The 25,755-nt window shown below is 36.1% G+C and overlaps 1 protein-coding gene across 1 annotated transcript in view; it reads right to left on the bottom strand.

Annotated features, from left to right (window-relative positions):
• Positions 1-13,087: 13,087 nt before the first annotated feature.
• Positions 13,088-25,755, bottom strand: part of LOC131027479 (uncharacterized) — a 66,623-nt gene continuing 53,955 nt past the window's right edge. The window contains exon 2 of the mRNA XM_057957564.2: positions 13,088-13,291. Coding sequence (XP_057813547.2) covers positions 13,088-13,291 — 204 coding nt within the window. The remainder of the gene's footprint in view (positions 13,292-25,755) is intronic.

The following is a 25,755-nucleotide window of genomic DNA, read 5'->3' as shown; positions in this document are numbered from 1 at the left end:
CGGGCTTAAAATAATTTTAGTTGTCTACATTTGGCCGCTCTTTGATATAGCATCATGAAGCGATGTTATATCAAAGAAGAATAAAACATAGTGGATGGAAAAGATAAGGACTAGTAGTATGATGCCCCAGTCATAAGTGAGATGAGAAAGGATGACCCAGTCATAAGTGAGATGAGGAAGGATGACGAGGAGGTAGTGGTATGCCCCCTCGAGAGGACATGTAGGTTCTAAAAACATGGGTGTGCTCTTGAAATGGATTAGAGGACTGGAGCAAAAGGATTAGGATGGTGAAGAGGGAATGAATGAATTGGAGTCTCCAAGATAAATGGATGAAATGAGATGAATGAATTAAATGAAGTAAGTGGATGGGATTTCTTGTTGTTTAGATGTGGAGAGAAAACCTAGTTTTGATTTTGCCACTGATTATCTACAACACTGATTATAGCAATCAAGATGTTGTGAATATCCAGAGCATGGACTAGACTCTCAGACAATAAGTTATCTCTATTCACACAAGTTCGCAAACACCGATGATGGTGTAGATGTGATACTGCAGGACCGTACAAGACCAACCATCAAACACACCATACCATTAAAACTATGCCCCATTATATACCAACCAAGACATACTGATATATATGATGATCAAGGAAGCCCTCGATAGGTATAGTTCCAGGACACAAGATAAAAATCAAAGAGGAAAGCTCAATCATGCAAACAACATGCACATTGCCAACTGAAATCTCTTGCCAAGAGTAGGACATGGGAAGGATACATCCTGATGGGTAGGTGATGGATTTGGGTAAAATTCCAAACATGGGAAGGATGCATCCTGATGGACAGGGTGTGAATAGATTGATAGATGCAAAAGACAAGTTGGTTGTGCAAGATCTCTAGATGAGAGGATTTTTTCTTGGATTTAATTAGCACAATATGGATGGGTGTTTGGATTATGCGCAAGTCAATATAAGCTCAGATACATGGGAAAATCTCAGTGTGATGGGGAACGATCAGTTTGATGGGGATCATAAATGGATTGAATAAGTCGGAAGAGGGATAAATGATTAGATAAGATCTGAGGGGGATTAAAAATTGGATACAATAGAATTGGATTGTTGATATAGGATAAATGGATGGGGTTCAATGACAAGGAAGTACCAAGTCTTGGTAAAAGTTGGATAAGAGATGAAGGGATTAAGGAGATGGATAATGATAAGATATGGAAGACTAAAGGATGAAAGATAGGTGGAATGGGCATCCAAGAACTATGTTGCAAAGGAGAAAAAAGCCCCACTAAAGGTAGTTCAATTAAGGGTAGATAGATGGTGGATAATTATGTATGAGATGGAAGGATATTGTGCAAGGGATATGGATGGTGGAATAATCAAGGCTTGTATTTCCCAACACATGCATGGATATTATTTTGCCTCTATCTTGACCAAGATCAAAGGTATGAATGGAGAATGGATTTGGATAGGATGAGGGACATGAGATGGAGGATATGGATGGCATAGCCAAGATCAAAGATAAGAAAGGTGGATGGAATTAGATAGGATTGTTTGGATTCCCAAAGATACTGAGAGGGGGGGGGTGAATTAGTATCTAACCGGTTATAGAATTTACTTGATTTAAAACATGTAAAGCATATCAATACTGTGTATCGGTAAACCAAAAATAATGTAGTAAACAAGAATAACAACAACCACATGAAAAACACACCATAACACAATAGTTTAACAAGGAAACTTGGTGTGGGAAAAACCTCTGTGGGATTTGTGACCCACAATATTCACTTACTGGCCAATAAGAGAATATTACTGTTTTACAAGAGGGGCCTGCACATGTAGGTAGGCCAAGTGCCTAGAGCTCACTGCTCAATTACAAAGGAAGTCACACTGACTTACAAAAATGGATTATACAAATCCAATATCTTGTACTGCTTCAAATTAGCATCTACTATGCTAGATCCAGTACCAATTTTAGCTTTGCTTCATACATAAACCCTTAACCTATGATTCACATATTAGGTCTGCATAATTTCACCTATCACATTCTTACTAATTGTTCTACAATGATCTCATACATATATGAGTCATATTACAACTCGCAATGTTGGCTTGCAATGATTTTACAATTAATTATAAAATATATTATCAACAAAATTCTTGTTGGCCAGAGTGTCGGTATCCATCCTTTCACTCCCGGTGTTCTGTGTGCTGGTGTAGAGTTTGTCATTGCCGGTGTATTTGTCCTACTGGTACCATATGATTGCAAGGTTTCCATCAATGACAAAACCTTCAATCAATTACAATGTCTCATTGGAGTGTGTGTTTGCCAACAATCTCCCCCTTTGGCATTGATAGCAACACTCATTGAGAAAATCAAAAAGTGTTCAAAAATGATATAAAAAATAGTCTACCAAAAATGTCTTACCAAAACTGTATGCTCAAAATAGTGTGCCCCCCCTGAGCAGATGAACCATCCATTTTTCTCATTCCTCTACTTCCCCTTTGACATCAATGACAAAGGTTGTCATTCACTGTTAGTGGAGTCATGCTTGGATTCTTGTAACCGGTGGGTTACAATCTAGAAAATGTCTGTCAAAACTAGATTTATTCCATTGCTAAATGTTTTGCAGTCTTTTATGGCTTCTTGAGTCCTCTACACTGTACCGGTGAGTATGTGCATTTGTTCTTCCAATGTCTTTAATCTAGGAACCAGAGCCTCAGATATTTCTTTTCTCAAAGAAATAAGATATCCTAGTCTTGGACGAAGTCTGCATTTTAAGTCGTTTGCTTTGTCCTTTATCCTTTGTTTTTCATTTTATAGTTTCTTGATTTTATCTTCCTGCTTTGCAATTTTCTTCTCTAATTCCAAAAATGAGTCTGATGTTCCAATCAAATTATCAACAATTTTATTAATCTTATCTTGTTTTTTTTTTATTTCTTTGTCAAGATCCTCTATTAATACATTTGTTTTGCATGTGTCCCTATACAATTTCTTGAAGTAAAAAATGATTTCACTAAGTTCCAATAAAAGAGTATCCATTTCTTTATTCGTATTCACAATTTCCATAAAGAAATTTTCTTTCTCTTTTATCATTCTTTCCTTAAATGTATCCTCATTTATTTTGTCCAGTGTTATTAGGTTGCCGGTTATATACTTAGACAATGTGTCTAATTGGCTCAAAGAATCTATATTCTCAACACTACACTTTGGTGATATCATCTTCAAAATTGGTAAAGTGTCATCTATAGCCTTATAGGCTTGTGCATTGCACTCTATTATTTTCTTTATTGAATCTAATAAGACCTCAGTTACATTAGTGGGTCTGAATTCTGTCATGGCTATACCGGATGTTTGTCCAATAGTTTTTACAATCTGTAATCCGCCAGTTGTAGTTATAGCTTTTCTTTCCTCTTTCTCTGGAGGATCTATTTGAGTTTTCATTTCTACAAACAAAATTTTAGGCTTTTCATTTTGGGCCAATGGCACTGTCTCTATTTGTACCTGTGAGGGAGCCTGTTGCTCTGCCTGTTTCTCTATGTTGTCCACTATTGGTTTTTCCTCTCTGTTGCTTGTTGCCGGTGACTCAGTTAGTTTTTCAGTTTCAGCAGTTGCCGGTGGCTCAGTGGATGCATCAGTATGCACATTTTTTGTTTCTATCTTTCCAGTGTCCGGGGGTTCATTCGATCCTTCAGTTTGTTTTAGTTCCCCAATTTCATTGTTTTCTACTGCAATATTTCCTGCCGGTGGCTCTGTTGCCACATCTGATTTCTCAGTTGATTCCTTATCCACCACAATATTGAATTCTTAAGTGTCAGTGTTCATTGTATATAACACTTTAGAGTCAGGATTTGTATCCTCATGTGGTGTGTCCATACTCTTAGTTGCCAGTTGATTATCAACAGTGTCTACCGGTGGAGTATCTAGAGGCGGTGGGGTTAAGTTGTCTATTATTTTTATACTGGGAGGACCACCTACCTTTCCTTTTCCTTTGTCATTTTCCTTTTGATATACCTTGAAGGTTTTAAGTTTTAGATACTCTTCCTGTTTCTCTTTTTCTACCAGGAATATGTCCCATGCATCTGTTGTTTCCTCTGTTACCTGATTCACTCTTCCTGCCATCAGTGCTACATGTTGGTGAGCAGTTGAGAATACTGACTGGTTAGCCTCGAAGATTAATTGATCTATCTCATCAGGTGAGTTAATAGGGTGCACTGCAAGTAGTTTTTCAATCTTTATTTTCTTGTCTAGCTCAACAATAGCTACTCTTCCAGCTTCTAGTCTATTATATAGATCTGCTGGTATTTCATCAACAACTTGCATCAAAAATTTCTTGAAAATATCTAAGTGTAAGATTACACTGTTCTCTTCTTTCTCTTTGTCATCAGTGGATAGTGTGTCATATAGTTTGTTGATGTTCTTCAACTTTCAATCCTCTATAATTTCACTAAGAAGTTTATCAATGGGAGCAATAGTTTGTTGTGTCTTCTTCTTAGGAGTCATCTTCTTTTTCTTTGGAGTTAATTGCTTTGCTGGGGGCCTTACTGCCTATTGTTTTTGTCTTATCCTCTTGGGTGTAGGAGAAGGTGCCAGTGAAGGTTTTCTTTTCCTTTCAACTCTCTTAAATACAACATGTATGTCACTTTTTGAAGAAGTTCCAATTGGTGAAAGTTGAGTTTTCGGTTGAAGTGATTCCAACTCATTTTCAGTTATACCGGTTTGTTTTAGCACATCTTCTTTGATAGCCTTTGCCTATCGGGTTCCTTTTCTAATGGTTTCCTCAACCTTCTTAACTCTTTTCCTTGATTGAATTTGGCTCTCTATAGTTTCAGCACTACCAAATACTTTTTCTTCCGGTTCCTTAGGAGCTTCCAGAAGGGCTTTTGCATAAGTTTCTAATATGTTGTCATCAGTCTCATACCCCATTTCAGTTACCCAGATGGTTCTAGGAATAACTGCCTCCATCCAAATTTCATCTTTCTTTATTACAAAATAGATTTCCTTTTGGTACTTATCCACAATAGTTTGTGATATCCTTACTCTTGTTTTCATTTGAGCCGTTAGTGCTTGAAAGTGCTCATTTATGGTTTTCTCCCTATTCTCTCCCATATTGTTCAACAATTCTAATAGTTGTTTACCTACCGGTATATCAAATCCAAAATCTTTGGCACCAATACTGAGTACTTGTTTGGTTATGTATAACATTAGACAAACAAGTAGGTTTCCAAATCTGAAAGTTCCTTTCTTTTCCTTCTTGATCTTTCCTAGATTGTCTATTAGCTCATCTTTAAGCCATTCACATGTCTATCCTTGCATTATCATTTACCATATCATAGGCACTTTTAATGCATAGGCTAGAAACTGAGTTTAACCTATTTGCATGTGTAGCCTTGTAACCTAAGATCATACTGATAAATCTGATATTTGTATCCTTTACATCATTTACCCTTAGTGATCTTTTATCAAATGTTGCACCGGTTAGGTTTGTCACTAAGTCATTTGAGACCTTCTTAGTTTTGTCAGGTCTGCTGCTGGTGGAGGGTAACCCTGTTACTGCCCTTACCGCTTCTTTTGTGATCTTGTGAATAGAGTCTAACCAGAAAAAATTCACCATGTACCTTGCTTAACACAATTCTTATGATATCCTTGGGAAAATCCGGGATACTAAGAATTTCAATGAAACCTATGGTTTCTATTATCTTGTGTTTAGGTTTGACATTTCCGGATTCATCACATATTACTATTTTATACGTATTTTTAATTTCATCATCACCTAGTTCATCAATATGATAATGTATATACATTCTAGGGTCTTTAGCATATACTACTCCTTTAGGGATTTGAGAGAATGCACCTATGCTATCATCTTTCTTAGCAATTTTGGGAACTAACTGAAAAATGTGTCTAGGTCGCTTAACAATTTCAACAATAGTAGGGTTTGCAATACATTTAGGAGTGGATGAAGATGCCATAGCTATAAATACCTTGATTTGCCTTAAGGATGAATGATTTGATAGATTGCTTCACTTCTTTGCTTGGAATACCTTTGTTCAGAAATTTTCGCCCTCTCGAAGATTTGAATGCTCGGTGAATGAGAAATAAAGCCAAAACACTTGCTTTATAATGTTATTTTTGCCAACTACCACATTTAATGCTTGTCGATTAAGTTACAACTTAACTCATCTTCCAGTATAGAAGTAATTTCAACTTCTTACCATCAACCAAGGGAATAATAGCATGTATTTCATTTGTTGCTAAACCCTCAAAGGATTTTTCTTCAGTTAGATGAGGAGTCTCCTACCGGTGGAGTGCTACTCTGTTCTATCGGTGGAGGAGTATTCCCATCAACATTCTGATCTAACTTTTTGATCCATTGTTTTGAGAATTCTTGCTTTACCTCTTCAACCTTTTCTTTACCTTTCAAACTAGCACCATTATTATTTGTCAGTGGTGCCTTACTTCTACAAAATTTAGCAATATGTCCAATCTTGTTACAAGCATAACAGGTCACATTGTTTTTCTGAATAGATTTTCTATATCCTATGTTGGTTTGTGTTCTACATTGATTAGCTAAGTGTCCAAATCTCCCACAAACATAACATCTTACATTCATTCTCCAATTCTCTGAATTATGACCAACTTTGTTGCATTTAGAACATTGACCAGTGGGTGTATTAGTGTTTTGATAATTTCTAGATCTACACCGATTTGTTTTATGACCATACTTGTTACAGTTAAAGCATTTTCCATTAAATTTATAAGCATTTGGTTGCCTTACCAGTTTGATATGATCATGTGTGTTTGCAGTACCAGAGCTTTCACCAACTTCAAAGCCAAGGCCATTAGTGTTACCATTTGGTTTCTAATTCTTTAGCATGTCACCAAGTTCTTCTGAGCTTTTCTTGAATTTTTCTTTGTGTTGATTTGCAGCAGCCAGTTCTCTTTCCAAGATTCCTTTTTGTCTCATGAGTTCATTTGTGTCATTTTGTGTATGCATTAGATCTATCTTCAACATATCATTTTCATGACTAAGTCTTGTGTTTTCATTTGCAGCATCATTCAGTCTTCTAGTCAAGTCTTCTTCATTTTTCTTCCTATCTTCAATTTCCTTGCAAAATCTCATAGTCATATCCTGCATCTCATTCTTTGTTGTATTGTTTTCTTGTCTTAGTTTGTTTACCAGATCATTAAGAGTTTCCTTTTCATCATTCTCATTTTGCATCTTTTCACAAAGTTCTCTTCTCTTATTTCTTGCAATGGTAAGATTTTCTTGAAGTTCTTGAATAATATCCTGAGCAGCCTTTAGATCATCTTCAAGTTTGATATTTTTTAACTTTTATGCATCATAGTCTGAAAGAGCTATTTCTAATTGTTTCTTCAAGTTTTCCATCTCTACCGATGTCAAGATCTTCCTCAATCTGTTAGGCTTTTGAAAATAGAGGACTAGGCTCTAATATGAATTGTTTGGATTCCCAGAGATACTGAGAGTTGGGGGGGGGGGGGGGTGAATCGGTATCTAACCGGTTATAGAATTTACTTGATTTAAAACATGTAAAGCATATCAATACTGTGTACCGGTAAACCAAAAATAATGCAGTAAATAAGAATAACAACAACCACATGAAAGGAACACCATAACATAGTAGTTTAACGAGGAAACCCAGTGTGGGAAAAACCTTGGTGGGATTTGTGACCCACAATATTCACTTACTAGCCAATAAGAGAATATTACTATTTTACAAGAGGGGTCTGCACATGCAGGAAGGCCAAGCGCCTAGAGCTCACTACTCAATTACAAAGGAAGTCACACTGACTTACAAAAATGGATTATATAAATCCAATATCTTGTACTGCTTCAAATTAGCATCTGCTATGCCAAATATAGTACCGGTTTTAGCTCTACTTCATACATAAACCCTTAACCTATGATTCACATATTAGGTCGGCATAATGTTGCCTATCACATTCTTACTAATTGTTCTAAAATGATCTCATACATATATGAGTCATATTACAACTCACCATGTCGGCTTGCAATGATTTTACAATTAATTACAAAATATATTATCAACAAAATTCTTGTCGGCCAAAGTGTCGGTATCCATCCTTTCACTACCAGTGTTCTGTGTGCTAGTGTAGAGTTTGTCATTGCCGGTGTATTTGTCTTGCCGGTATCATATGATTGCAAGGTTTCCATCAATGACAAAACCTTCAATCACTTACAATGTCTCATTGGAGTGTGCATTTGCCAACAAGGATGTGGATAGGGGATAAGGTATATGGAGTTGACATGGATGGTAGGATGGTCGAGATGAAGCTTGTTCCCAAGTGTAGAGTGCAAGAGAAAATGGATTACACTTGATGCTTGTTTACCAAATTTTCATCATGGTACTTACCCAAAGCACTGCAAGAAGTGGTTTTCACCATTGGATGGATTTTTTTCTCTTTACTTTTTTTTTTGAATTTTTTGGGAATAGTTTGGATGGATATGAATTAGGATAATGATGGTGGACAAGGGGATGCATGAAAGGGAGATGGAGGAAGGAATCAAGCATCTAGTTCCATTGATCGTATCCCTTGAAGATGTGTTATATTGAACCAAGATAACTAGAGGTATGCTCATAGATGTCGATAGAAATAGATGGGAAGATGAAATGGATGGAAGATGGAGGGGGATAAGGATTTATTCAAAAGATTGAATTAAAGGGATGGGATTATGGAAAATGGATGTTGGATGATGGATGGGGTTGTGTAAGACTTGTGGATAAATGGATGGGGATGTTGGGAGGATCAACATTGGAACACACCTTGAAGGGTGGTGAAGTCATGGCGGAGAGGATTTTAAAGTAGATGGAGGATAAAATATGGTTTTTGGGATAGCAAGACCCAAAATAGATGAAGGGGATGTGGAACTTGAGATAGTGGATTTTGGGACATAAGGACCCAAAATGGATTTTGAATATGGAGGATTTTTAGATGGAAGATTGGAGGACTTATGAGTGAAGGGAACTATTGGATTAGCAAGTTTGGATGCCAATTTGGATTTCTCTTTGAGATGCATTTCTTCTATGATTACTTTTGGAATCCACATGGCTTTTAATTTTTTCATTTTGGGCCTTTATGGCCTTTTGAATTTTTCTTTCTTTCAGATCATATTTTTCTTTACTTGAGTGTGATGTTTTGAGGGGACATGTTGATCCTCGATTTTTTATGGATTTATGGCTTTATGTATTTTAGATTTTTCATCCAAATTGCTTCCAATAACAATGGTATGGGTGGATGAGGATGGATGACTTGGAGGTTTTATGGATGGAATGATGGAGGGAGAATGTTGGAAGGGATTCAAGGATATGTGCCTTTCTTGATCCTGCTTAGGGATAGATTGAGATGGTGGGGTGGTGGATGGAGGGATGTAAGGACCCAAAATGAATTGAAGGGATGTAGGGTTTATCTTGGTTTGAAATGGAGGAGAAGATTGAGAGGACAAGGTGTGGGATTCAAGAGATATGCCATAAAGGCATTTCTTATCTCCACATCTTTCAAGGTACATGGGGAAGAGCTCCCAAGTACATTGGGAAGAGAAAAAGGAATTAAAAATTCCTTGGAGAAAGGGGAGAGGAATTAAAACTTCCAAAATAAGAGGATGTGTGGGAAGGCTTAAGGGATAAAAGAATTAAAAATTCTTTGGGAAGAGGATGCATGGGGAGATGTAAATAATTTGAATTTCCTTGAAAGGATCAAGGTGATTATGGATGTGCAAATGATTAAGGGGATTGATTAGGTGGTTGAATGAGTGATTAGAGTGCAAGTGGGAAAGTTAGGAGGATGTGATATGAGGAGAGATAATGAGTGGAGGAATATAAATTGGAGGATAATGATAAGAATGCTTGTATAAGAATTAATTAGGCTAGATGATAGGATTAGAAAGGGTGATTTGTAGGAATCACTTTAGTTAGGCTGATTAATTAAAATTAATAAACTAAGTGGGTTTTAGAAGAAATAATGGTTGAGGTGACTTTAGAAGAATGGGAAAATAATTAATTTATTGATAAATTAATTATTGGACTGTAGTGATAAGATTGATTAAATTTAATTTAATTAACCTTAAGAAGAAGAGAATTAAAATAATTAAACTGGTTAATTATGTTGACGGGCTTAAATTAATTAAATATTAATTTAATTAATTTTAGGTGTCTACATTTTGCCTCTCTTTGATATAGCGTCATGAAGTGATGTTATATCAAAGAAGAATAAAACATAGTGGATGGAAAGGATAAGGACTAGTAGTATGATGCTTCAATCATAAGTGAGATGAGGAAGGATGACGAGGAGGTAGTGTTATGCCCCCTCAAGAGGACATGCGGGTTATAAGAACATGGGTGTTCTCTCAAAATGGATTAGAGGACTAGAGGAAAATGATAAGGATGGTGAAGGGGGAATGAATGAATTGGAGTCTCCAAGATAAATGGATGAAACAAGATGAATGAATGAAATGAATAAAGTGGATGGGATTTCTTGTTGTGTAGATGTGGAGAGAAAACCTAGTTTTGATTTTTCCATAGATTATCTACTTTGCTGATTATAGGAATCAAGATGTTGTGAATATCCAGGGCGTGGACTAGACTCTTAGACAATAGGTTATCTCTATGCACACAGGTTCACAAACACCGATGATGGTGTAGATGCAAGATTGTAGGATCCTAAAATAGCAACCATCAAACACACTATACCATTAAAACTATGCCCCATTATACACCAACCAAGACATACTAAGATATAGGATGATCAAGGCATCGCTGAACAGGTATAGCTCTAGGACAGAAGATAAAAATCAAAACGAAAATCTCAATCATGCAAACAACATGCACATGGCCAACTGACATCTCTTGCCAAGAGTAGGACATGGATTTGGATTGACTACAGAAAATGGGAAGGATACATCCTGATGGGCAGGTGATGGATTTAGATAAACTACCAAACATGGGAAGGATGCATCCTGATGGGCAGGGTGTGAATAGATTGATAGATGCAAAAGTTATTTTGGTTGTGAAAGATCTCCAGATGAGAGGATTTTTGCTTGGATCTGATTAGCACAATATGGATGGGTGTATATTGTGCAAGGGATATGGATGGTGGAATAATCAAGGCTTGTATTTTCCAATGCATGCATGGATATTATTTTGCATCTATCTTGACCAAGATCAAAGGTATGAATGGAGTATGGATTTGGATAGGATGAGGGATACAAGATGGAGGATATGGATGGGATAGCCAAGATCAAATATAGAAAAGGTGGATGGACTTAAATAGGATGTGGATAGGGGATAAGGGACATGGATATGACGTGGATGGAAGTATGGTTGGGATGAAGATTGCCCCCAAGTGTAGAGTGAAAGAGGATAATGGATTACACCTAATGCCATTTTATCAAGTTTTCATCATGGTACTTACCCAAGGTGCAATAAGAAGTGGTTTTCACCATTGGATGGATTTTTTTCTCTTTACTTTTATTTTTTTTAAATTGTTTTGGGAATAGTTTGGATGGATATGAATTAGGATAAGTATGGTGGATAAGGGGATGTGTGAAAGGGAGATGGAGGAAGGACTCAAGAATCTAGTTCTATTGATCATATCCCTTGAAGATGTGCTATGATGAGCTAAAATAATAGCTCTTTTATTTCTATGACTGATAAGTTTTTCCTATGTTTTAAGTTGCATATTGGGACAATGTTTGAGTCATGTGATTTATTAAAGTTTGACTATGTGCATTCTGAATGATAGCTAAAATCGTTGAACCTTGTATTGTTTTGACTTAATATTCCTGTAGCCATGCGGATTATTATAGGTAATATCATGCATGGATGTATAAATGTTATGATTAATGGAAATATATATATATGTATGCTTGTATGTTTTAACCTTTAAATGCAGGAGTAAATAAGTTGCTGCAGAAGTGGTTGTTTTAAGCCAGATGGAGAATCACGTCATGAAAGCAGTTGGAGATATTTCAAGGTGGTTAAACATTTAAAACAATAGAGAAGATGGTGTGCAAAAGAATCAGCAAAGGAATAGTGAGGTGATACCAGATTCATTTATGTTTGTCTTCAACAAACATCAATCTAGTAACCACCGCTATGCTATATTCTTGGTTGCGGTTTAGTTGAGTTCCACATTTTCCATGGATTAACTTCTTCTCCTTACAATCATAAATATTTCCACCTAAGTTCATGGGCATGATCTAAGTAGTAGGAAGTTTGTTATAATTTTCTTATAAATAAAGACCTGCACCTCTTCTCAAAGGTCAGACAACGTTTTCTAGAATTAGAAGCATGTCTTTTATCTCATGTATTGTATCAAATTTTGGAAATAAAGAATAAAAGCTATGTTATTCTAAGTATATAGAATCATCTTTGAAGTCTAGATACAATCATCCAAGGTGGCCCACTTGGTGATTATTCATGTGTGTATGTTAGATTAAGTTTCCATTTTGCTGTAGTAGGTTTTCTAGCGACTGACTGTTCCTGCAACCACTGGAACCAGATCCTGTGACTATTCTTGTAACCAAAGCAAACAGAGTAATTCTTGTTTGTCAGCTTTGAACTTAGTTAACAGTTATTTAGTTAGAATCTTTTGTTAATGTTAATATTTCCTGTAGTCATTCAATTGTCATATTTTTTTTTGTTTATTTTGGATAGACTTAGTTGTTGCAGTAGTGTAGAATGACTATCGAAGGAACTTAGTGCATATACAATGCAGACCTGTTTCAAGTAATATGTCCCTGGGTTGACAAGTAAATGAACCTTAGTCATGGAAATGATAGCTACTCAAAATGGATGACCAATCTTTGGGTTAAGACTTTAGTTCTAGTTATTGTTCTTATTGGCTAGGCAAACATTTCTGGCGTTGTTGTTGAGAATGGTGTCAAACGAAGAACCTGTCATAGTTTTGAATTTTTAAGTTTTCAGTATAGTTGGTTTTGATAGCTCAGTTTGTTTTAAGTAATTCTCATGAATTTACATGCATAGATGAAGAAGAGATTATCAAGGTAGATTCCTTCCTAACCGTCCTAACCATACAATACTCAATCCATATGAAGCACTAGATGTAAACCCTTTTCCTTCACTTTACCAAGCTCCAGATAATTTGAACCAGCTTGAATTTGAACTTTCTGAGAACAACCTTCATTTCCTCTTTGGACCTCCTGAAGAGGACCCTTGTCCAGTAACTCCTCCTCAAAGACCAATGCAAGGAAATCCACCCTTCGATGTGAATAATTCACCTCCTCCTATGAACCCAACATTTGTATTCCCCATTTCTGATTTGCATGATAATGCTAATCTCAAGAACATTCTAGCTTCTCTTCCTAAATTTTATGGACTGGTGACAGAGGACATTGATACTTTCTTGTTTGAATTTGATGTCCTTTGTAGGAGTTGTGATTACACTACAAATGCCCATAGACTCAAAATATTTCTTGCCACTTTAAAAGAATCAGCTTTGAGATGGTTTATGAGTCTAGGGAGTAGTACAATCACTACATGGGATGAGATGTGTAGATGTATAAATCTGACCACTTTCCTAAGTGAATATTTAATATTCATTTTAACCCTATTCCCCTTATTAATTAAATTTTATTTAATTAATTTCTTCACATTCATCTGTTTGATTAAATGAATTACTCAATTTATTTAATTAAGTTCACCTAAACATTTTCTAACATTTGATTAAATAAATCACTTTATTTAATTAATTCCCCTTTCTCCCTTTTTAATTAAATTCACATTTAATTAAATTGATCCTTGCAAGTAAATAAATCTAATTTATTTATTTAAATCCCCCACTTGTATTTATGCAAGGTGCATCTATTTGATTGAAATAAAGTAATTTTATTTCAATTAAATTCATTTTCCCTCCACTTGCATTTTTCTACATTTCCCACTTGCCTCCTAAACCCCTTGCAGATTCTTCTAATCAATTCTAATTTAGCCTAATCCATCTCCTAAATATTGTAACATTCCTAAGCAAAGGGAAGTCACTTCTCAAAGCCTCCAAAGTCTTTGGAAACCATTAAAGGGTTTATGTTCTCAACAAGTTGACCCTCAAATTTTTCCAAACCATTTAAGACTCTTACATAACCATTAATTATATACTTTCTCTCTAACTCAACCCTCATCTAACCCAAGGGTCTCATCAAACATTCATGGCTTTAACCTTGGTTATTTATTTAACCCTTGCACAAGAGTTTATCCTTTGGGTAAAAGCTTTATCCAATGGATAACCCTAGCCTAACCTTAACCCTTACCTCCTAAGGTAGCCTTCATGTCTTCTCAAGCATTTAATTCTTCTTTCATTTGCTCTCAAGAAACCTCTTGTTGACAATTCTCACCTTTTCATTGGTGAGAATTGTAAATATGGATTGATTAACTTTCAATCCTGACCCTTGTTAAGATTATTCAATCTTGACCATGCATTGTCCTATTTTCACTATAAATAGAGCTCTCATTCTCTCATTTTAAGAATCCAAGTCTTTCATGCATCAAAATTATAGTCAGTTTACTAAGCATTTAGCCTCTCTTTGATAAAATCATCTTAATAGCATTTAGAAGTAATTTTAATATCATAGCATATCCATGTTAGACTAGTATATCATGATAGGATAAGTTTACTAATCCTTTATCTTATCATAATCTTTTATGATAGTTTGATTATCATAGATTGAATATCATACATATATAGGAATGTATTCATGCTAATAAATAAAACATCACTCGTTCTTGGAGTTTTTAGCCCTAAGTCACTTTGCTCAGTGATCTGGGAGAAAAGACATTGACTTTAGGGATCCTGTGAGATAGAGAATAATGGGACACCCCTTGAGAAGTTGAGCTATTTAATATAGTTCCTATAGCTTGTACCAAGAGTCTTATTGGCATGTGGACTCTTTTTGAAACTAAATTTCATGTTTCTATTGCCCTCATTTTCCACACACATTTATGACACCCACCGTGGGGTTCAACCCCATTCATCATATCATTTTTAATGCAGGATCGATATTGCAAGCACGCGGAAAATTTATTTTAGCACGTGGGGACCTTTAATTAGCGCATTCATAACAAACAATAGCGCCCTTAGTGTACTGTTTGGCGCATCGAACCCATTCCCTAGCGCATCTAGACTTTTTGTTACTGCATAACATTCTAGTTTTTATCCTGCATATTGGAACAACAATGTAGCACTTTCAGTAACCAGTGTAGCGCTTGAGAACCTTTTAGTAGCATATCAATACTTTTATGTAGTGCATTTGTGCCACAGTCTAGCGCATGACTTTGACAGAGAAAAGGCAAAAATTGTAACTGAAAGGAGAAAATTTAGGCTTGTGTAAACCCACCTTAGATTCTGATTTTCACTAACTTTCTTCTTGTAGGTAACTAACCATTTTCTTGTAGATTTAGAATAAGTTAAAATATAAATTTTAATTCTTTCTAACTTTTTGGTTGGATAAAAAGAATTCACTTTTCTTTAAATTGGAAAAGAATCTCAATTGTCTTTTGGGTTTAAAATTCACCACATATTTCTTTGGGTTTTAAAAAGAACTTCATCATTGGATAGAAAGAACAACAAAGAAAACTTTTCATTCTTGCAAGTTAGGCAAAACACCTCAAATTTGGGTTTAAAAAGAACAAACAAATCTGCTTGTCAGTTTGCAAAAGGTAAAAAGAACTTCATCTTCATTTAGTGCATAAAAAGAATTCATTTTCATTTGCAAGGGATAAAATGAACCTCACTTTATTTTGTGAAAGGCAAGGAAATTTTCACTTATCGACTTTACTTTTGTTGACCAATATCGCGATTTCTTTTGTTAACCAGGATTTTTTTTACTTTCTTAGATAGAAAATCATTGCTATGAAGAGTTAAAAAGATCACCATGATTTTTGGAGCAACATCTACAAATAGAAGTTAGCAAATCATTATTTTAAAGGATAAAAAGAACTTTGTTTTCTTTGTCTCAAAAGTGGAAGGTATATGCTCTCCCCTTAACTGGGTGACCGAAAAGCCAAACCACTCTTAAAAGCTTTCTTTATTTCAAGAATTTTAAATCCTTTAGTAGGCCTATCCTCCCGAGTTGCTCTTAGAGTGCCATTAATGGCTGGTGAGAGGGGAATGACCTAAGTTGGAAATGGCTTTATCATCAAGTGTTCCAACCCACTACAATCAAAAGTGGAGGCTGACGAAAGTCCCATTCAACAGTTTTGCTCAGTGATTATCCTTCCCCTAGTATCTTTAAGATATGTAAATAATTTTTTCTAAAGGTTGGGAAGCCTTCCAAGGGAGTTTATCACTGAAGACAGAACGAAAGCCTAATTAAAAACTTTAGCATTAGAAGCTTTGAGCCGAGTTAGTAACCAGACATCTTCAATATCATAGTGCAAGGGTGGGGAAGAATCTGCCCCCAAGATCACTCACCATATATCTCCCAAGATAACTACTCAATTGTGAAGCAACTCACTTTGAATCAATTTTTGACAAAAGGCCAAAAAATGGGCGTCCCCTAGGGGGTGATAGGGTTGTTTGAGCTGACGGAGTATTGAGACTAGTGGGCTATGATATTGTTGATGACCCTTGAATAAACTATCTTCTTGATTTATCTTACTTGTTATCTAAACCCGTGAAAACATCGAGGATTTGAATACATCCTCACAGAACATACACTACTTATCTCACATAGGAAAAAATTGTTCTCTCTTTTATGTGTTGTTTTTGCAATTTATTTTTTAGAAAGTCATCCATAAAAAACACAAGTGTTAAAAATCTAAAAATGACAGAAGCAAAGAAATTAGGGTAGCTTAGCACGTAGGAGCAACTTCCTAGCATGTAGGAAACATTCTATAGCACATTTCAAACAAAACTTAGCTCTTTAATCAATCAAATTAGCGCATAACCAATATCATACTGGTGAAATTTTCCGTAGCACTTTTCAGCATCAGTCTAGCACATTTAGACACCATCTTAGCGCATTCAAGACATATCATAGCTTTGAGCTCAATCATTAGCGTGTACTTAGGACATATTAGCGCATAACCCATCTGGAACGGTCAGTTTCAAACATTTTAAAATAGCGCGTCAGAAAGGAAGCATAGCATATAGAAAGAATTCTGTAGCACATCCTGAACATTCATTAGCACATTTAGTCTCTGTCTTAGCGCATAGTCAAAACTAGGAAAAATAGAGAGCAGATCAGTCAGTTTGGGAGAAATTTTATCAGTAGTCTTGAGTACCCTTTTAGGTCTTTTATCAAACTCAACAATCAAAATCCGAATTCAATTTTCAGTGAGAAAAATTTCTAATCAACAAGACATCCTTACAACAAGTTTTCAAATCCTAAACTAGCTCGAGATAAGACTTCATCCAACAAAATCAGGTAGTAACAAAACCAAGAAGGTCTCAAATGACCTAGTAACAAACCTAACTGGTGCAACATCTGACATAAGGTCTCTGAGGGTTAATGATGTGACGGATATAGATGTGAGATTTGTCAACATGATTCTAGGTTACAAAGCAACTCATGCAAACCGACTTAACTCAGTTTCAAGTTTATGCATTAAGAGTGCTTATGACATGGTTAAAGACAATGCGAAAATTGATGTATGTGAATGATTGAAAGATGAGTTAATTGATAATTTAGGTAAAATCAAGAAGGATAAGAAAGGGAATTTTAGATTTGGTAACTTGTACGTTTAATGTTACACATAACCAAACAAGTTCCCAGTATAGGTGACAAGAGCCTTGGATTTGATATACTGATAGGAAAACAACTATCTGACCTATTTAACAACATGGGTGAGAACAAAGAAAAGAATATCGATGATTATTTTCAAGCACTTAAGGCCAAAATGAACAAGAGAATCAGACTATCACAAAAACTTGTTGACAAATACAAGGATGATAAATGTTTTGTAATTAAAAAGGATGAGATCTCGATGGAAGTAGTGATCCCTAGAACAATTTGGGTAACTGAGATGGGCTATGAGACTGATGATCATATCATTGAGACTTATGCAAAGGCCCTTCTGGAAGCACCTAAGGAACCCAAGGAAGAGGAATTCAGTAGTGCAAAGATAATTGAAAGACAAATTCAATCCAAGAAGAGGGTGAAGAAAGTTGAAGCAATTGTGAGGAAAGGCACACAATAGGCAAAAGCCATCAAGGAAGATGTATTAAAACAAACCGGCATCACTGAGGATGAGTTAGTAACTTTACAACATAAAACTAATCTATCACCGATAGCAACTTCTTCAGAGAATGACATGCCAACAACATTCAAAAGAGTTGTAAGGAAAAGGGATCCTTCATTGACATCCACACCCTCGCCTAGAAGAACTAGATAGAAACAACAGGCAGTGAGGTCATCGGTAAAGAAGTCAACCCCAAAGAAAAAGGTAACACCTAAAAGGAAAAGGACTCAATAGAACATTACCTCACTTGATGAATTACTAAATGAAATCACAGAGGAAGGAAAACTCAAAAATATAGAAAAATTATATGATACACTATTAGCAGATGAGAAAGAACAAGTTGAAAGCAGCGTCATTTTGCACTTGGACATCTACAAGAAGTTTTTAATGTAAGTGGTAGATGAACTACCAGATGATCTGTTCAAAAGACAGGAAGGTAGAAGACAAGTTGTTGCAGAGCTTGATAAGAAAATTAAAATTGAAAAATTACTTGCTGTTTACCCAGTAAAATCACCAAAGGAGATTGATGATCTAATTGCAGAAGCCAACCACTTAGTATTTTCTACTGCACACTGGCATGTTGCACTCATGGAAGGAAGAGTAAATGAGGTAACAACAGATACTGAAAATGTATGGGATATATTCCTTGTGGAAAAAGAAAAACAGGAAGAGTACAAGAACCCCAAGCCTATCAAAGTCTATCAAAAGGACAAAGATAAGGGGAAAGGAAAGGTTGGTGGACCACCTAGCATCAAAATAAAGGATAAATTATCTCCACTGCCTCTGATTACTCCATTGGTAATGAAAACTGAAGATCAACCGACAGATGAGAGTATGGGTATAAAGGATACAAATCCTAATCCTGAGGTACTATACATAGTAAATGTTGATACTCAAACAGTCAACATTATGGTAGATAAAGATTCAATCAGTAAGACTGACATGGCTAATGAGTCACTGGCATCTGACAACATTGACAAAACTGAAGGAAAAGTTGAAGATGACAGCATAGGGCAACAGACAGAGACAGATCAACAAACAGAGAGTCAAGCAAAGCAATAGGCTCCGGAACAAGAATAGGTTCATGTGGAAACAGTGCCACTAGAAACAGGAGAGAAACAAAAGCCTTTGCTTAAGGAAATGGAAACATAAATAGACCTATCAGAGGTCACTACAAGCATGGTTACTTCCTCCATCGGCGGAATTCTGAATATTGGTTCCTCCTCAGTAGGTTACAAATAAACAAATGTAACTGAAGTTCTTTTGGATTTTTTAAAGAAAATAACTGATTGTAGTTCACAAGCCTATAAAGCTATATTGTTGAGACATGGACTAGCTAGGACTCAAACCTAGGACCTTCCATATGCTGCTGGAGTGCTCTACCACTGAGCTACTGGCCCCTCTTGGACCAATCCATCATCGGTCCGGGTGTGGCTTATTTTCAACACCAACACCCCCCCTTAAGCCACAACTCTCCTGTGCTTGGGGCTCCTAGCCTGGACCTGGCTCTAATACCATGTAAAGTTATTTCAATTTTAATTAAAGAACAAGTTATGAACTATGAATGCTATATATGGATATGAGGAATTATGTCAATGTCTAATAATTTTGATTTTTATCTGCAAGTTTGAAGGAGAGAGATCATTTAATATTTTCTATGTCTTCTCCAAATGAAATCAACTGGCATATATATCATTTAGGCAACCGGTCAATTGGTGTATTGACCGGTCATGCCTTTTAGGCATGACTAATCAATGCACCCATTGATCGGTGCCTTTACAATTATACCATTAACACAATGCTAATTATCGGTTCAAAAACCCCCGATAGCATATTGTAATATCATAGTATAATGACTGATCAATTTAATGAATCGGTTCATATAAACATCGATGATTCAAAGTGCACGATGAATATAATCCAACCAGTGCATTTGTTAACCAATGTTAATGCCAAATGAAGCGGTGTATTCATTAAACCCGATAACAAATATGCCCGATATAATTAAGCCCAATAACAGATGTGAGTCGGTGCCAATGTTTATGCATCCAATAGCAAGTATGTAATATAAATTAGACATGAAGCATGTAGATAAATAATAGAACAAGGAAGGTTAGGAAGATCTTATCTTGCATAAGCTACCATGCATTAACACTCCCTCTTAGCTTTGGAAGATAGATAAGGCAACCTGCATCACATTTCCTTTTCATAACTAAGATAATGTCAGTCAGCAAAAATCATTTATACATGAGAAGTACCATCAAGACATATGATACAAAATAGAAGAACATCACCTAAGCATGTGACATAAAGTATTATTTTAACATGTGATAAAAGTAAGAGAATCATCACCTGATCATGTGAGAAATCACCAAAACATGTGATCTATAAGATTCATCAAGATATCACCTAACACATGATATCAGTATTGCCTAACATGCAATACTTAAGGATAAGTCTATGAGAAAGGTTAGTTTCTCATCATATCCAAGTTGTGATAAGTGCAATAACATTTATAAATGTTTATCACAACATACATCCATGACTTACCAGAGATCCAACATGATCAATGGTTGAGATATCACCTACACGTGATATTAGTATTGCCTAACACGCAATACAAGGATAACCATATGAGAAGTGCTTAAGTTCTCATCATATCCAAGTTGTGATAATGCAATAATAGTCATGGCACATCCATGACTTACGAGTGATCCAACATGATTACTGGTTTGACTATCATAAGATCGTCACCTTATGATGTCTACATACAAGTGTTCAGTATCTGAGAGATCGTCACCTCTTAGATATGAACACAGGTGGCAAGAAGCCAAGAGATAGTCCAAACATGACAAAGAAGTTTACACCTTAAACATCTTAAATATATGTAAGTATAGATTACAAAGTAGATTACCTTTCTATCATACCTAAACCCTTTCTGAAGTGATCAACCTTCACTCTGGAAAGTGGTTTGGTCAGAATATCTGGAGTTTGATCTCCTATACACACATATTCTAACTTTATCACATTCCTGTCAACCATATCTCGTACATAGTGATATGGAATCTCAATATGTTTGGACCTATCATGAAATACTGGATTTACAGAGAGTTTTATACAGCTTTGATTATCACACTGAATGACTGTAGGTTTCATAGGTTCTCCAAATAATCCCACGAGCAATTTCCTTAGCCATACTGCTTCTCGGGCAGACATTGAAGCTGCAATATATTCAGCCTCTATGGAACTCTGAGCTACTGAAGATTGTTTTCTGCTGATCCAAGATATCATGGTTGACCCTAAACTGAAGTAGCATCCTGAAGTACTCTTTCTGTCAGTCACACTGCCAGCCCAATCTAAATCTGTAAATCCATGTAGATCTATGTCAACCTTTTCATATTTAAGACCAAGCTTTAGGGTACCTTGTAGATATCTCATTATATGCTTTACTGCAACCAGGTGTATCTCCTTAGGTTCACACATGAATTGACTTAAGGCATTAACAACATAGCAGATATCTAGCCTTGTATTTACTAGATACATCAAGGACCCAATCATCTGCCTATATTGAGTGGGGTCAGTAGGTCTTGATTCTGCTACTGCTTCTTTAAGTTTATGGAAGTTGGTTTCCATAGGAGAGGTCATGGGTCTACAGTTTAGCATTCCAAATCTTGTCAATATATCCAAGGTGTACTTCCCTTGGTTCAGTACAATATTATCAGAATTCTACCATACTTCCAATCCTAGGAAGTAATGAAGAAGCCCCAAGTCTTTCATATCAAATTCTGTGGATAGATCTTTCTTGCATTGATCTATTAGGTGATCATCTCTTGTGATTAATAAGTCATCAACATATAAAATTAATATTAACATATCACCTTTATTTATTTTTAGGTAGAGATTAGGATCTGCATCATTCTTAGAGAAACCCAGCTTTGAGAGATAGGTGTCAATTCTTTCATACCAGACTCTGGGAGCCTGTTTGAGCCCATAAAGAGCTTTCTTGAGTCTACACACATGAGACTTTGCATCATGAATTTCAAACCCTTCAGGTTGCTCTAAGTAGACTTCTTCCACGATCTCGCCATTTAGGAATGTTGTCTTAACATCCATCTAATGTACCTTCCACCCCTTTGTTGCTGCAATGGCTAGGACAACTCTTACTGATGTGTACCTGGCAACAGGTGCAAATGTTTCTTCGTAATCTATTCCTTCCTTCTATGAGAAACCTCTAGCTACAAATCTGGCCTTGTGTTTTTCAATACTGCCATCTGTAGCATGCTTGATTTTAAACAACCATTTAGAAGACACAATAGACTTCTTGGTTGGCCTAGGAACAATCTCCCAAACATCATTCTTCATAATGGACTGATATTCTTCAGTCATGGCATCTATCCATACTTGATGTTTGAGTGCATCTGAAACATTCTTAGGTTCAACTTTAGAGAGATCATTCATAAGTGCAACATAGTTGATGAATTTATTAGGCCTCTTGCTTTCCCTGAAGGTTCCTAAAGGAGCAACGAACTTCTGAGCTTCTGCTATAGTTTTGGTGGCCCATAGTGGTCTTTTCTTGTGATTATCTATAGGTGGGTCTTGTGTTTCACTTATAGTTTCCTCAAGATACTCCCTCTGAAGCTCAGGAGTAGGTTCTTCTTCTAGGTTAGGAGTAGGATTATGAATTTCAAGTTCTATTGTATTTTGGGCCCTTTTGAAGGCTAAATCTTCTTCGAAGATTACATCCCTACTGAGTTCAATATTTCTCTCCCCTTGTACATAGATTCTATAGGCTTTAGAAGTTTCACTGTATCCTACAAGTATTCCCCTTTTTTCAGAGGGTTCTAGTTTTAGTCTTTTCTCTTTAGGTACATGAATATAGACCGGACACCCAAATATCCTAAGATGGCTGATATCTGGTTTTGTCTTGGTAAAGACTTCCTCAGGAGTTTTATCTTCAAGGTGTGAATGAGGAAATCTATTTTGTATGTACACAGCAGTGTTAGTTGCTTCTGCCCAAAGGTTCAAGTTTAGATTTTGATCTAGTATCATGGCTTTGGCAGCTTCTACTATGGTCCTATTTTTCCTTTCAGCTACTCCATTTTGTTGTGGATTATAAGGTATTATCAACTCCCTCTTAATCCCAGAATTTTTACAAAAGTCTTTAAATAGTCCTGATGTGTATTCCCCCCCATTGTCAGTTCTTAAGGTTTTAATTTTGTTTTTAGAGAGATTTTCTGTTAATGTTTTAAACTCTTTAAACCTACTTAGGATCTCTTCTGATTCTTTACATTTCAGAAAGTAGATCCACGTCTTCCTAGAGTAGTCATCAACAAAAATTACATAGTACAAAAATCCCCCTAGCGAGGGTACAGACATAGGTCCACATACATCAGAATGAATTAACTCCAAAACTTTGCTAGTTTTCCTAGTACTATTTTGAAATGTATTTTTGGTATTTTTACCTAAGGCACACCCTTTGTATGCCTCTGAATGATATTGCTTCAACTTAGGTAGACCTGTGACAAGGTTTCCCATGGTTGACAAAGCTCTATAATTCAGATGGCCTAATCTCTTGTGCCATACTTCATTTGCATTAGTTGCTTCATGGATCAATGCTAGATTGGGCTCTGTACATAGCTCATACAAATAGCCTTGTCTTCGACCAATGACCTTAGCGTCTTTGATGGAGGATCTCTTTGGCCAAGCCGACACCTTGTTTTCCATGAAGGTCACTCTGTATCCTTGATCTTCTAGTGCTGATATGGAGATTAGATTTCTTTTGATGCCTAGAACATATAGTACTTCTTCAAGTCATAGTGACATGCCTGTCTTTAGTTTGATGGTGCAGGTTCCAATTCCTCTGACTGGATGTGAAGAATCATCTCCGATGGTTACTTCCTCATCATCTTTCTCTATCATGGAGTCTAGTATTTCTCTAAAGCCGGTGATGTGTCTGGATGAACCACTATCGATCACCCATGAGTTAGATTTGTTTGAAGCATGGCTTGTAAGTGCTGAGTAGAGGACATAGTTCTCAGAGTCATTTTCTCTTCTAGATTTCCTCACTTTTGCAAATGTGGCTTGCTTCTCTTTCTCTGGACAGTTTGCAACATAGTGTTCGAATTTGTCACACCTATAACATTGAACATGTGATAGGTCTTTCTTAGAAGTGTTCTTGCCTTGTTTAGCTTTTCTTTTCCTGAATTGCTTCTTTTTGTACTTCTTATTGATGTTTGTATTTAGGACTTGCAAGTCTTCATCTATATTCTTCTGTTTTATTCCTACCTTGTTCAATCTGGATTCTTCTTGTAGACAGTCATCTCTTAGTCTTTCAAACTTAAGATATTTGGACCCAGCACTGATGCCTTGGATGAATGTGTTCCATCCACTAGGCAATCCATCTAGAGCAATGAGTGTTAAATCTTTACTTTGGATGTCGTATCCAAGGGAAGCTAGGTCATCTCTTAGGCTTGATATCCTCATGAAGTAGGAGTTAATTGTCTCCCCTTTGTTCATACTGATATGGTTGATCTCTCATTTTAATGCCAGAGTACGACTTGCATTTGATATCTCAAATGTCCTTTCAAGTGCCTTGAACATTTTATAAGCCATCTCTTGCTTTCTAATGATGGGCATTATATTATTTCTTACCCCATCCACTATTATTTTAATAGCCTTATCATTTCCCTCGATCCATGTGGATTTCTTAGTTTCATCTTCTGGTTGTGCACTTTCAGTTTGGACATATGAATCAACTTTGTTTTCTCTTAAAATCATTTTGATTCTAAACTTCCAAGCTGAAAAATCTTCGCTACCTCTGAGTCTATCTTCGAATCTGATAGCGTTGGCCATTATGGAAATGTGATGTAGTTTGTAACTTAGTCCTTCAATTTTATCAAAATTGAATAGCCTTAGGTTCGATTAACTTGGCTCTAATACCATGTTGAGACATGGACCAGCTAGGACTCGAACCTAGGACCTTCCATACGCTGCTAGAGTGCTCTACCACTGAGCTATTGGCCCCTCTTGGACCAGTCCATTGTCGGTCCGGGTGTGGCTTATTTTCAACACCAACATATATATGACATAATCCCAGTTTTGAAAATGATAGCTCCTAACTGCAATATAGATAATAAGGATTCTTTGAGCCAACTCGACACTTTGTCTAGGTACATTACTGATAACATAGTGACAGTTGAGCAAATAAAGGAAGAGGCATTGAAAGAGAAATTAGAAATTGAAAAACAAAAATTCTTTGATGATCAAATAAAGAAGTGTACAAGAGAGTTTGACACACTTCTACCGGAACTATGAAACTCACTGAAGGAATTCAAAACTCTATACAGAGATATCTGCAAGACAGGCTTCCTAACAGTTGACATAGATAAGAAAATGAGCAAGATACAAGATGAAATCAATAAACTTGCTGACAATTTTGTTAACTCACCTGATACATTATCATTTTTTGAACAAAAGATAACAAGTTTTGAGGGAGAATTACTTAAGTTAGAAAGAGAAA

This window comes from Cryptomeria japonica, chromosome 4 (assembly GCF_030272615.1).
Source record: "Cryptomeria japonica chromosome 4, Sugi_1.0, whole genome shotgun sequence".
Lineage (NCBI taxonomy): Eukaryota > Viridiplantae > Streptophyta > Pinopsida > Cupressales > Cupressaceae > Cryptomeria > Cryptomeria japonica.
This window is presented reverse-complemented; position numbering and strand designations above follow the sequence as displayed.